Source organism: Pectinophora gossypiella, chromosome 8, assembly GCF_024362695.1.
Source record: "Pectinophora gossypiella chromosome 8, ilPecGoss1.1, whole genome shotgun sequence".
In the NCBI taxonomy this organism is placed as follows: domain Eukaryota; kingdom Metazoa; phylum Arthropoda; class Insecta; order Lepidoptera; family Gelechiidae; genus Pectinophora; species Pectinophora gossypiella.
The window spans coordinates 5,440,203-5,455,217 of record NC_065411.1 but is presented as its reverse complement, the minus strand read 5'-3'; the positions used below and the strand labels follow the sequence as shown (position 1 = coordinate 5,455,217).

The 15,015-nt window shown below is 38.4% G+C and overlaps 1 protein-coding gene and 1 non-coding gene across 2 annotated transcripts; one reads left to right on the top strand and one right to left on the bottom strand.

Moving 5' to 3' along the window:
• Positions 1-2,263: 2,263 nt before the first annotated feature.
• LOC126369108 (protein I'm not dead yet-like) lies at positions 2,264-13,814 on the bottom strand. Its single transcript, XM_050013401.1, has 15 exons — positions 13,798-13,814; positions 13,590-13,719; positions 12,785-12,937; positions 12,269-12,384; positions 11,098-11,212; positions 9,842-9,944; positions 9,176-9,236; positions 7,936-8,061; positions 7,071-7,185; positions 6,543-6,658; positions 6,353-6,444; positions 5,429-5,521; positions 4,104-4,303; positions 2,749-2,886; positions 2,264-2,389 (listed from the first exon to the last, which is right to left on the bottom strand). Exons 1-15 carry the CDS (start codon positions 13,812-13,814, stop codon positions 2,264-2,266), a joined length of 1,701 nt encoding a protein of 566 aa, XP_049869358.1.
• Positions 6,744-6,815, top strand: Trnaa-cgc (transfer RNA alanine (anticodon CGC)). Its single transcript has one exon. It is a non-coding gene; the product is annotated as a tRNA-Ala (tRNA).
• Positions 13,815-15,015: the final 1,201 nt, after the last annotated feature.

Below are 15,015 nucleotides of genomic sequence, written 5' to 3'. Positions count from 1 at the left end.
TCCGCTGAACACCCAAAGTGTGCTCCTGGTGGTAGAACGGGTAAATTCTAATGCTCTGTTGTGCCCCTTTAGTGGTACAGAAGGGAAACTTTTGAGTTACCTGTCGTGCTCCTTTTAAATTATGAACACATTGGAGGGACTACTAAAATGAAATAAGTACTTGAAATATTTGTTTTAAATGTATAATGTTAAGTATTTAAAGAATAAAGAACATTTTATTGAACCAAAACTTTCTTCCTTCTAAGTTAAAAAAAATATATATTTTGCTACTTATAATGTCTTTAATTTATTCTTATCTTATTTAGCCTATACGATCCCACTGCTGGGCAAAGGCCTCCCCTTGGCCGGAGATCGCGCAAAGTCGAGAGGAGTGGAAAAATCAAGGGGAGGCCTTTAATTTATTATTGTTATAAAAAAATTATTTGTATTTTTTATTAATTTCAGTGACTAATAAATGGCTCATTTCTGTCATCCCCTTTTTGAAAATATTTTTTAAATGATCGTTGTCAGCAAAATAATCCTCCGCCATTTTTGCAAAAAAACATTTGTAATGTTCATTAGTTTGTATTGATGGCCCGCATTAAGTAAAATTGTGCCACCATTTCTTTTAATGTATTTTATATCCATGTTTCAATAAAAGAAGGAAATACTTATAGCAATTGATAATTAACAATTATATTAATATCACTGACATTGACTGATGATAACAAAGACTAATGTGTCTACACTCAGCGGGATCCCCTGTCTGGGAGACATAAGAGTGATGCAGAGAATTAGATCTGAATTTGTTCTACTGAATTATCCTAAAAACAGAATTTGTTCCGTTAAAAAAACGGAAATACAAAGTTTTCTAACCGACCTCCAGCCAGCGGGATATTTCCCAAAGTTAAGTCTGATGAAGTATAAATTGGTATTAACTTTTAGATCTGTATTTATTCTGTTCAACAAAACAAAAAAACTACTTCTGACGTCCTTACTTCAGCTACAATCAAGCTGCAATGAAACCTCCAGTCAGCGGACTTTTTCTCTCAATGACATTCTTTTGTAACTTTTACACTAATCTAATAAAAAATTACCTATTTACGACTATAATTTCACTTAAATTACCTATTCGTACATCTAGTGCTTAAATTAAAAAGTATAGAATTTGAACGATATTATTTTAGTGTAAAAGTTACAAAAGATTGTCATTGAGAGAAAAAGTCCGCTGACTGGAGGTTTCATTGCAGCTTGATTGTAGCTGAAGTAAGGACGTCAGAAGTAGTTTTTTTGTTTTGTTGAACAGAATAAATACAGATCTAAAAGTTAATACCAATTTATACTTCATCAGACTTAACTTTGGGAAATATCCCGCTGGCTGGAGGTCGGTTAGAAAACTTTGTATTTCCGTTTTTTTAACGGAACAAATTCTGTTTTCAGGATAATTCAGTAGAACAAATTCAGATCTAATTCTCTGCATCACTCTTATGTCTCCCAGACAGGGGATCCCGCTGAGTGTAGACACATCAAAGACTATGCAAATTAGTAGTTCTATCTAAGTAGATTTTATAGTAGAGATACTATAACTTATTTGAAGTACTCTTCAGAGTCAAGTGCAAATAAAATAGTCATCATGTGTTCCATCCTTTGTAGGGGTAAAGTGGAACCATAAATATAACGACATAAGATGTGCTCCACCAAACCACCAAAGGAGCACTACGGATCATACAAAATTTACTCGTTCTACCACCAGGAGCACACTTTGGGTGTTCAGCGAAGCAGTCGTCGTCTGAATATTTTTGATTGCCCACTCCATTTCGGACCCACGATACCCCTGATGATACCCCACTCTGCTCACACATAACTTATGCACGACACTACTCGTAGTCCCCATGGGTCCACGAGAAAAAAACCCATCTGCATTTCTCCCAAGGACAAGGATAAGAAAAAAGAAAAATTGCACCCAACGAGTCGAGACGCCAGTAATAATTCATAAAGACTGCACAGCAATGCCCCAAAGTTTGAAAAAAAAAATGTAACTTTGTCAATGTAGAATGGACATCAAAACTTGGTCCCGTCATTTTGATTATACTTTAAATAAAACTCGAAAATAAAACTAATTTTACAAAACAATAGGCACTTTTATTATAACTAACACAATATACGAAGCAATCCGCCTTACTTTAAAAGCAGCATACCTACACGCTGAGTACAAAATATCACTCTAAGCGCCAAAAAAATGAAAATGGAAATGGATAAGGTAGTTTGAAAAGTAAAATCTTATTTATGTAGTAGCCCATTCAGGAAGTGGAGATGCATTTATAACTGGCCAAATAATAGGAGCATATAAAAGCACGGCGACCCACGTCGCGAGAATAGAGATAACTGTAGGCCCCAATCCTGCCTGTATCTGTAAACAAAAAAAAAAACACTTAAAAACCCCCGACACAAAGAACAGGCAACCTTTCTAAAGCAAAAAATAATGATTCTCTACATAAATGCGAAAGTACCAAAATATTTATTTATCGGCGTGCTAGGGATTTTCATTTTGCGCGCCTTTTTGAAAAATCACATTCGGATGTGATTTATGACGACAAAATCTCACAATAGACACGCTGGATTCCGCCACGTAAAAAAGTGTGGTCCCAATTTTTATCCTCATTGAAAATAATTGAAAGAAATTAAGTTTTCGTTGAAGAAAATCACATTATAATCCGATTTTTCTAAAAGGCGCTTTCGCGTTTACTATAAGGTATGAGTTTAGCTTACCATTTTCATGGTGGGAATTTTGGCTGCGCTTTGGACTACCAAATTCCCTGGTGTGCCCACTGGCAAACAGAAACAATACGAAGCCGAGAACCCAGCGGCGATGTTATAAAGCAAAGGATTCTTGTTAATCATTTTAGCCTGTAAATAAAATGAGATAAATATTTATTTATTTTTCTGTAGCCTAATTAATGTCCCGCTGCTGGGCAAAGGCCTCCCCTTTCTCTTTCCAACCGTTCCTGTCTTGGGCATCGTCCTGTTAGGTGTGCCGAAAGGCATCCAGCTCGTCCCTCCACCGTCGCCGTGGTCTGCCTCGACGTCGACGACCTTGTTATTTTAATTTTTTGTTTATAGTTATTTGTAGATACGTTTTTGGACTCCTTTACCAGATCAAGAACAAAAAGTTTAGTTCATCTTCTCGGTCATATTGTAAAAAACTATAGAGGCATTAGGTATTGTGTCCATTCTAAAATGCCATGCGCGATGGGATGATAACCTGTACTACATGGTACATCATATTACCATATTAGGACTTTTTAACATTTTTTTTTTGACATGACTTATTTTAGATTTGCCGCAGATGGCATTAACTACTTGGCCGGATAAATGGGGAGCGCCGAAGGCTCTCACCCAGGGACAAATGGGGAGCGCTGAAGGACTTTGTATCGAAAACTTTATTTTTGCAGAAACTGCAACACTAGCGTCGAGACCGCGGCACTTCTGTCGTAGCGCACACTCGTGCAGCCACAGAGTGGATGGGGCGCCAATTTTAAATAACATTGCCCAAGATGCCTGACATGCGTCAAATATTTTATTATAAATTATACTTACTTCGCCGATTACAAACTTTACAACTTAAACTTTATATCAGTAACTCTTAATTAGTTCCAGCGAACTGTGACGTCATAGAACTGTTAAAACTTAGTTGTTCCAGTATTTCTATTATAAAAGTAATAAATATAAAATTACCCCAATTATTCTATATGGAACAAGTAATATTTTGTTTTTGTAAAAGATATACACTATCTCCTTTTTGTAAAATAAGCGGACCCCGTGAAAACGGAATAACGCTAGGAAAATGATGAAGACAATAATAATAATTATACAAACTTGATGCTTTTAAAATAAAAAAAGTTATATCCTGAGATATAAATCTCTATGGGAAAAAAAATACATAATATTTATTGTGATTATATTCTGATAATAAGTCAAATTCCCAAAATGATCAATCGCTCAGTTCTAAAGAATAATTGGGATACTTAATTTTCATTATCAGTTCTGTGACGTCACAGCTCCATAAAACTAATGGAAGCTCCAGCCTATTTCTTATTGAATAAAACAATTTCATAAATACTAACCAGAGTCATTCCTATTGGCACGACAACATTAGCTACAGCAACGTTGGAAGCGAAATTGGTTAGAAACACGGTAAATATTATCACAATAAGTACAACTACGACGTTAGGAGCGTCCTTCAGGCCTGACAGAAAGTCACCAATTTTTTCATTTAAACCTGTATAGTCTTTCTTTGCAGCTGTAGAAAGTGCAAAGCCTCCACCTATAAGAGAAAAAATGAGAAAACATCCTCGAATTGCGTACATATCGATACAAAAATTTACATAGTAACGCTACTTTCAGACGCCATAATTTTGTCTAACGGCCTCCATGGTCGAGCGTTGGGCTCCCGATCTGGAGTTCCCGGCTTCGACTCCCAGTGGGGACTCATCACAAAAATCACTTTGTAATCCCAAGTAGGATTAGGACATTCAAATTCAGTAGGTAACATAGTTACACTTTGAATCGTCATTTTTTACACAACGAACGTCTCATCCGCCTAAAACTACTGCATTACAGGCTGATCATCCAATTGTCCGAAAGTAAGCTTATCCATGCTCCGGAAGGCACATTAATCTTTCGAACGCCGGAACGCGGATCTCGACCAGACACAATGTAAAATCTATTGTGTCTGGTATCTCGGCATATGAGAGGTTAAGCCGTTGGTCCCGGTTACTACTTACTGATGTAAGTTAGTCAGGGGCCATTGGCGGCTGAATAGTAACCCTCAATAGTAACCCCATCAGGGTTGATGGCGTTGGTAATCCACATCACAACTCACACGATAGAAGAAGAATTTTGTCTATCATTATTTAAAATGCCTATGGTTTTGGTGTCATACACTAGGGGGAACAGAGTCAACTTCTCCCAACCAGGGGGGAAATTCTTGTTCGACGCGTCCTAGCCGCGGGGGACGGAAAATTCCGCTTGATATAAACTCGGAATCATGAGCCGAATCGTCCCCGTCAGTTTTCGGTACAGTATAACTAACACCATGTACATTATACACCTCTGGAAAATACAGGCGTGATACCATGTTACGAAAGCTCACACCTATTTCACACCGGAGTAGACAAAAAAAGAGAGAGATTTGCATTTTCTTTTGCTTTGATCTGACACACCCTATCCCGTTTCCTTCACATACTCGTGCGCCGGTTCAGAGAAGATCTTGTTACTTATCTTTTCACAGGATATGCCTATACATAAACTCAGAGCCACAAGTAATCAAAGACAACTTGCAGCCACTGTTGATATGAAGTCCTCAGATGGATATGATGAACCTTACGGAGACAAGGGATCAGCCTGTAGTCCGTAATAGTCAACTAATCATTTGAGTTATAAAACTAACCCAAAAGGTACATGAAACTCCAAGGTAGAGTTCGATTTAATGTAACCCAATCCAGGACTGAGGGCACTCGTCTTTTTGGCAGATCATCGTGGACTGAAAAAAAAGAGATAATATTACCTATGTTAAATAAATAAATGTTACTTTACATATATAAGATCAGAAGCCAGTGGTACATCTATCGCAATATGAACCTTATCTTTGAACAGTTTAAAGACAGTAATTAAAGAGAACCTTCGTAAAAAAAAGGTTACTATAAGATTAGTGATTATCTAGAAAATATGATTTTTTCGTGTGATTCTGAGAACTGGATAGCTAAGGCGATGCTAAACACGGTGAAAGGTCACGATTAGTCACGATGCGCTTGCCGGCCAATCAGCTCGCGACACCAAACACTTCAGAATTCCTATACCGATCTATCGCTATCGACCCACTAGGGTCGATTAATTCTTTCAAATATTCTTCCTCTCAGACAACGCCCTGAGCTTCGGCGGGAAGCCGCCTGAGGGACCCTCTGGCCTGTTGTCTTAAATGTTGTACTGAATGAGAGCCCTCAGCGCTCCCCAGTAAGTCACGTCAAAAAAAAAAATATCATGAAGCGTTTGCGGTTGGTCGAAAGTTGGGGTACTTATATCTTATTCAATTGTCAGATGTGTTAATCATCATCATCATCATCAGCCGTACGACGCCCACTGCTGGGCATAGGCCTCCCCCATGGATCTCCACGATCGGTCCTGCGCTGCCCGCAGCCAACGTCACAAGATTGAAAGACTAATTATGTCATTTTGGCATCCATCATACGATATGCGACAAATACTTATCGCGGTTGTCGACCAAGAAGCGTTAATCTACATCGCATTAATTCGTTGTTGTTTGGTTGAAAGCTTTATTATTTGTCTTTATAATATAGATTAAAAATATACTCACATTTGGCTGTGCAGTTCTTAAATATAAATAATTTTGAAGGTAAAAACAACATCATAAAACAAATACCCATTGCCACGACGGAGTCCCTTATGCTGAAAGTTAGATAATGTTTTTTGAAAGCAATTCCATCAACATTACTTCTTACTTCAATATTGGAACAAGGATTAAATTAAATAAGGAATACACTTACTATCTTTTTTCTTTAATTTCTAGGAACTCTAAAACCTTATCTGCCCACCCACTAAATATTTCTGGAGACCGTGAGAAGAACAATGCTATGCCGAGTCCAAACAAAATAAGCACCATCTGTGAAAAAACAGTTCCCTTGTTTGAACTAAAAGAAAAAGCAATGATATTGGACATAGTAGTATAAGTGGACTGAGTAGTAAATGCCTCTGTGGTCCAGTGGTTGAGCGTTGGACTCGCGATCCGAAGGCCCCGGGTTTGAATCCCGGTGGGGACATGTCACAAAAATCTCTTTGTGATCCCTAGTTTGGTTAGGACATTGCCGGCTAATTACCTGATTGCCTGAAAGCAAGACGATCCTTCGGAAGGCACTGGTCCCGGTTATTATTTACTGATGTAAGTGAGTACTCGTTAATGAGCCATATTAGGGGCCTTTGGAGGCTGGTATTCCACCTCACAACCCATAAGATAAGATAATTCGTGGGTTGTACTACACTTAAAAAAGTGTATATTTTAAAATAAAATAACTTACTATTTCCCAAAAACTCAAACGGCCCAAGTCTTTAATATTTTTCGCTACTGTTTTCTTTGCTGCGTCTAATCCTGCTTTTGATATTTTTGCCGCCTTCGCTTTCTTACTTCTCGGCCTAATTCAACATTAAAAGCAAATTATAACATTAAAGGTCGATTAAGATTAAAACTGTAAGATCATAGCTCGTAGAAGTCGACAAATGTATCGTGTGTCTTCCAGTGAGATGCACCGTTATACTCGTAATTTTGGACGAACAGATAATTATCAACCACCATAACAATTGTTTGTCACGTAGCCACACGCTGTTTTATTAATTGGGTAGTTTCCTAGGAATTATGAAATTTTGATAACTAAATACAGACGGATCTAAACGATGTAACTTACAAACTACCTACATATGCTACAATAATATGTCACGTTTTTCTATGACGTCACAGGTTGCTTTTCATACGAATTCCATAGTAACTCAAAGCACTAGCTTTGACGTTTAGTACAAAGTAACTCATTGTCAAATGAGTTACTAGTTACAAAAAGTAGTTAGAAACTACCCTATTCTGTAGGGATCAAGAGGGTTAGTTTTGATAAAAGTACACAATAATGACTTTGTAGTCTAACGTGATTTTAATAACCTAGTTGTAGAAAGTGATGTAGATGAAATACTAAGCAAATCTACAATAAAAAAAATTAAAGCATAAATATCCCACACTAAAGGAAAAACCAATCAATTGAAAATAAATAAGCCAATAAAAAAAAATAATAATAATAATAACTTGCATGACTTTTTTAGTAGTGGAATCATGAAATTAAAATCTGTATGGATATTTATACTGACGGATAGTGATAAGCTAAAAGGGAATGTAGGTACCTCAAAAATCCCAGGTATCTAACGATCAACCAAAAATAAATAAGTAGCTCCATAATAATCATATATGGAACTGAGAAAGCTGAAAACTTTGGAAAAGTCAAGAACTCGTCTGCTTTTGGAAACTGTCTGAAATCAAAATAAGCTGTATCGTTACGTTGCCTTTCCGTTGTACAACACAAAAGGTCTTACAAAATATCAAAAACTACATACATAAATTAACATCTATTTCCCACCGGAGTAAGCAATGGAATTCCATTTGCTTCGGTCCTGACACACTTCTCTTGCTCCCTCCACATTCGTCAATCGTTTCATACATGCACGCTGGCTCAGAGTAAATCGTACTGAATCTTTTCTAAGGACATCTCCAATTTGGTCAATGTACATGTTTATAGGTCTTCCTCTGCCAGCCCTACCCACTAACCTTCTCTTTATATACTGCTTTTGTAATCCTATTATCCTTCATCCGCTCTACGTATCCAAACCAACTTAACATTCCCTTCTCAATCTTAGCTACTATATCGTCTTTTACACCACATCTCTCTCTTATCACACTGTTTCTCACTCTATCACTTAATTTAATACCGCAGACTCTACGCAACAACCTCATTTCTACGGCATTAATCCTACTTTCAAGCTTCTTCTGCTATACCCAAAATCAGAAACGGATGTCACTATTAAGTCAAAAAAGCTGCCTAATATCACTCTATCATGGATTGTGCGTCTCTGCCTGGTCATCATCATCAGCCCATTAACGTCCCCACTGCTGGGGCACGGGCCTTCCCTATGGATGGATAGGGAGATCGGACCGTAAACCATCAGGCGGGCCCAGTGCGGATTGATGCTTATTAACGACTGTTAATGCAGCTGTCTGCCTGGTCATACGGAGTAAATTTCAGACCGTCGCGACCTTCGACCACTCCATGACGTTGTCCAACCATGTCATCCTCGGCCCTCCCACGCGTCTATTCAAGATTTTTTCCGACAATATAACATGAAGCAGGCGATACCTGTTATTTCAGAGCAGGTGCCCCTAGATACCCGACTGTTAACTTTATTATTTAATAAAAATAAACTGGTTTCGAGGATGGCGTGAAAGCGAGAACACCATTACCCATCAGTGGGTGGATACAGGCCGAGTAGATAAATCGAATAGGTTTTACCTCAAAACGGTATTTAGAACTTAATTAAACAAGATCCAGTTGGGTAGGTATGCTAAAATTCGGTTTAAGTGTATACTTACCTTTCAAACAGTCCTTTAAAAACCAAATTAGTGCCCGTGCCTACAAGGGTACCAATACCACCTGAAAAATATATTATAACTTTCAGGGTATTCATTTACTTATAAGATTTTCTTCCTTGATTCACTTCCTTCTTCGTGGTTCAGTTCGGTTAAGAGTTGAGTTCACGGTCCGAAGGTACCGGGTTCAAATCTTTATGGGGACCTATCACAAACTTTACTATGTGATTCCTGGTTAGGTTAGGATATTACAGGCTGACCACCCGATTATCCGAAAGTAAGACGATCCATGCTTCAGAAGGCACGTGAAGCCGTTGGTACCGTTTACTATCCTGGAAACATTTGGGCCGAGTGTAGGTATAAAATATATGCTGAAAGCGTGGCCCCTTCAACCCATATACGATCCCGACGCCTTGGACCCGATGGATTGGACAGTGTAGTAAGGTTTTTTTTTCGACGTAATTATTGTAGATTTGCCGCAAGTGGCATTAACTACTTAGCCAAACAAATGGAGAGGTTGAGGGCTTTCACCCGGTACAACATTTAAGACAATAAGCCTGAGAGTGCCCACTTGGGCGCGAACCGCGGCTCAGGGCCGGTGTATTAACGCCTTAAGGATATAGTATGCGTAGGTATAAGTGAATAACGTGGCATAATAAAATAGTTTACCTATGGTGGCTGAAAACGTTGCGGCACAGAAGTAGCAGGTTGTCATATCAGAAGCTATTTGTTCACCGTCCTTATTTTTTTCATATACTGTTAGTAACTTTTGCTGTAAATCATAAAACAATATTACTAAAATACACATTACCATACGTTAGTGCACTCTATAGGCTCTTGCGGCCTACTTGTCCAGATACAATAGTTAAACCATGGAGTTTAGATTTTGAAAGAATATTCGGTCTTACTACGCGGAGTGGTAGTGACACCCCAACGAATAGTGAGGAGAATTATTCAGCACCATGATTCTGAGTTAATATCAAGTGGAATTGTCCGTCGCAAAAATATGGAACTGAAATTTAAATCTTCTATCGTGTGGGTTGTGAGGTGAATTACCAACCTCATCAACCCTGTTGTCAGGGTTATTATTGAGCCACCAAAAGCCCCTGACATGGCTCATGTAACGACTACCCACTCACTTACATCAGTAAGTAGTAACCGGGACCAACGACTTAACGTGCCTTCCGGATCATCTTACTTTTGGACCATCAGCCTGTAATGTCCTGACCAAACTGGGGATCACAAAGTGATTTTTGTGATATGTCCCCACTGGGATTCGAACCCGGGACCTCCGGATCGTGAGCCCAACGTTCAAAAACTGAACTAAGGAGCCCTTAAATAAAAAGCACTTATTAAACTTTATTAAAATAAGAAGGGAATCTTTTATCCGTGATTTCAACACGGTAAGAACCCCGTATTATGTGTTTTAAACAGTCTGTATGCGATCCATTGCTGGGCATAGACCTCCCTTCAATCAACTCCATGATTGAAATCTATCGTGACGCAAGCCTTTGGCCTACTATGACATTCTTTGCCCGCGGTCCTAGTGCGTAGTCCTACTAGTAGAATATCAGCTGTTTAGTTAACGGATGTACAAGAACTCCTTGTCTGTAAAGTCCCCTGTATTCTACTGTCCTGTATGTACGGTCACGAGCATTAATATGTATACACTTTGGTACCATGTCACATTAACTTTTTTAACAAATTGAACTGTAAGTCTCACTAAATGTCAAATATGTTAGTGCGACAGAGTCTTAAAGTGGGTACATTATATTGCTCATGACTGTACTATTAGATTTTTCAATAAAGTATATTTTTATTAACTGCAGAGGATAAGGAGCGTTTTTCACTACGCTGTTCCGCTGTAAGTTGGTGTACGTATATACAAGTAGATAGGTATACGTACGTATATAAGAAATACTTACATCTTCGAATACTCTGAGCAATGCAAAAATAATGGGCACCATCATCGTCGTAGCAGCGGTATTAACCAACCACATAGACACGAACATAGTTACCATACACATGGCGAATAGCAATCTAAATAAATAGAAAAAAAGAAACAAAATATATATGTATTATTAGAGATTAAATAAAGGGAAACAGAATTAAATCTACATATATTATTACAACAGAAATCAACATACACAGAACCCTCGACGCAGACGCACACTGGAACTGACACATAGCTCGGTGAGGTATGGGTACTTAGTTCGCTTTGCTATAGATGTACCTCTGACTACCTACACCAAAGGCTTACACCCAGTCAATTCTTCGCCTGGGTCAACCATAAATTATAAAATGCTAATCTAGAAATATAAGCCATTCCAAAATCAATCTCATTTTACTTTTCGACATATTTTCGAATTAAGCCATAATGAATACGACGTTTGACCGCTTTTATTGATAACGTCACAGAACAGTTTTTTTTGACGTGACTTATTGTAGATTTGCCGCAGATGGCATTAACTACTTGGCCGGACAAATGGAGAGCGCTGAAGGCTCTCACCCGGTACAACGTTTAAAACCCTTAGACGTTAAGACGACAACGTTTAGACCCTAGTTGGTCGATAGCGATAAGCGCTGATTGAGGGAAATCGTCGACCACACAGGCGGGGTCGGTATCAGGGTTCTGAAGTGTTTGGATTTCCATACAAACAGCAAAGAAAACTTTCGTTTGGACATTTCGTAAAAAGTATCTTATTTGACTAGCTTGTCATGTAGTCTATTGGGATACAAGTAGTCGTGAGCCTCTGTTACTAATAAACGTGTGAATAAATAATGCAAAACCTCAAATTTTAATGCTCAGACAGCTGCCTATTCGTCAAAAATATAATTTGTTCTCTCTACACTTCTTACAAACATGCCGTTGTTACTGTGTGCTACCTTAGCCCGTGCGTTCGAGAGAGAAAGACAGTCTCCGCGCGCTCCCTTGCTCAAGAACGGCTTACGACTTAAAAGTGGTCCCCATAGGGAGGAAAACTGCTTCAAAACTTTGCTTATTACTCCGCGGTTTGGCGTCTAATTTTATATGTAGAACCTTGATATAACGTGAGATTAAAAAATAAATAACAAGCATAAACAAAGTTTACTAACTTGTAATGTGAATACCCGATTATCTTAATCGCATAAAGAGATATTCGCATGTGCAGTCCCGACTGTTCGACAGCCGCTGCCATAATCAAGCTTCCTAAAAACACGAACATTGTGTCCTGTAAACAATCAGATAGACATGAATTACTAAGATACGCCTAAAGTCGAACAAATAGCACATGGGTAAGCAGGTTTCAATTCCAATTAGGAACTTCCCAGTGACCATTCCCCAAAAATATATAGATGGCGTTGAATAAAGTATACAAGTGATAATTACCTGGCCAGTACAATTCAAGTTAAAATACGCTTAACAATATTTGAAACATATTATGAAGATAATAAGGCTTTTCTTTTCTCTTTTATCTGTTTATAATACAGTGCATACGTTGTAGTAGACAGATACACACATACATAATCTCAAGTTCATAATCCCTAATGGTTGGGCAATGCCACAGTTAAAAAAAACACTTTCAGCCACTAAAACACAAGATAGATAAAATAGACAAGTAAGGTACTCACATTTATATAGCATTCAGCGACTTCTTGTGTTGTCATAATTTCACGCAAAGGAAATACGAAAACAGGAACAAAAGAGGTTACAGCTAGTGGTACGCATTCCGTAACCCAGAAGACTGCCATTATAACTAGACAGTACAAACACCATGACCATTTCTGCAACAATGTCAAAATGTTAAAATTGTTGTGGAATATAAAAAGAATCAAAATCAAATCAAATATATTATACTGTATAGCACAAATAAAGGGACTAATGAAGCCATATTAAAGCAATTTATCTAAAAAGCAATATTGGAATTTGACATTTACGCATGTAAAAGTGTGCAATGTCAACAAATGTCAAATAGCAATATTGCTTTTTTGGGTGAATTGCTTAAATTTAAATCCTTTTTCACCCCCCAGAACTCAATTTCAACATTACAACACATGGATACAGTACAACTGAGTGGCCCTATTGCTATTTCTTCTAGGCAACTACTACCAGAAAACCGCCCTGTTTCCGCTTGCCCTCTTGCGATTCCGAGTAGAAGATGCGCTTTGCTACTCTGTCATTAGACATACGGTAGACATGCCCACACCACCGCAACTGTCGCCTCATGAGATAGGCCTCAACGCCTCCAACATTCGCACGTCGCAGGACTTCAGTGTTTCGAACACGATCGTACCATCATTGGTTCCGTAACATCTTAAACATTCATATGTTTAAGATGTTACAGATGGCAGTTGAGATGAAATCTATCTAACATGCGGATGCGCTTATGTTACTTCTATAAGCAATAAAAATGTAACAAAATGTTAAAAATATTACTTCGCCAGGCCAAGGCATAACTATAGCCAAGCACACAAGGACAACCACAACACAGATGATTCCTTTCCAATGGGCAAGTACGAATCGCTTCAACTTAAAAGCTATTGTCACAGGATCATTCCCGGGGTCTCTGAAATTAAAAGATACCACATTATTGAGATATTCATAAAACCAATCGCATTTTTTCTTAATAAAACGAACACTTTACTTGGTAAATAAATGCATTCTTCAAGTTGTAAGAGTGGTTAAATCCGGTTCCAGAAATGAATTGCGAAAATTCTGAGTAATTCCTATGTATGTTTTAAAAATTGCGAGATATTTTTCCTTATTCAACCATATTAATTCTACTAAATTCTATATCACATTCTACACACGTTCTATGAACATATGTCAGTATGTCTATGGAAGTTGCAACTGGCCTGTAAGACACAGACGAAAGGTGGTGAAGTTCGGATAACGGTTTATTTTATTACAAGATTTGAGTGCGTTCATACAGCAATACGGACCTGTGCGTTTGACCACAATCCAGTTTGGTCTAAGGTAGCTGCGATGTAATATTATTATTAATAACCCGTGATATTCAGAGCGAAATTCAGATCGGATTCTAATCTACTTCAAAATTAAATAAAATGCACATCTGAAAGTTTTGTAATTATTTATACCTTTTACGGGAGCATTACACATAATTATATATCTACTTTATGAACTTTTTTCCCCGGTAATTTAACTTTATTAAATAAAATAAAATAAAATACCTAAGTTAAACATTGTAGCAGGGTTACCCCCGCCCGCGCCTCACACGGCGCAAAGGTGCCCATTACACAGCGCGTTGCCACATTGAATGGCAATGGACAACTCACTTGCACTAGCATCAGGCACGAGCATCACATCCCCTCTCTCGTAACCGACAACATACATAAACTGCCTATATACGTCCCATTGCTGGGCACAGGCCTCCCCTCAATCAACCGGAGGGGGTTTGGAGCATACTCCACCACGCTGCTCCACTGCGGGTTGGTGGACGTGTTTTTACGGCTAATGGCCGGGACCAACGGCTTAACGTGCCCTCCGAAGCACGGAATCATCTTACTTTTTCGGACACTCAGGTGATTCAAGCCTGAAAAGTCCTTGCCAAACAAAGGACAGTCACACAAAGTGATTTCGACAATGTCCCCATCGGGAATCGAACCCGGACCTCCAGATCGTGAGCCTAACGCTCTAACCACTAGACCACGGAGGTAACCGACAACTTCTCAACATAAGGATTACCATAAATATTAAGAAGAAAAAAGTTACATAACATTAAAAGGTCAGCAGGTCAAGATCATTAAGTAAGGTCACCGTGATCCTGTGGTTCACTGACCGTTCGACACTCGGTACCGGACTTGCACCAATAACTTCATCATTATCATCACCAGCCCATTAA

Excerpts from the sequence above, each read along its gene's own strand:
- LOC126369108 (XM_050013401.1), bottom strand. Across the intron at positions 9,945-11,097 it reads TGCTCAGAGTATTCGAAGAT|CAAAAGTTACTAACAGTATA; the intron begins GTAAGTATTTCT and ends TATGATTTACAG. Across the intron at positions 6,659-7,070 it reads GTTTGAGTTTTTGGGAAATA|ATGGTGCTTATTTTGTTTGG; the intron begins GTAAGTTATTTT and ends GTTTTTTCACAG.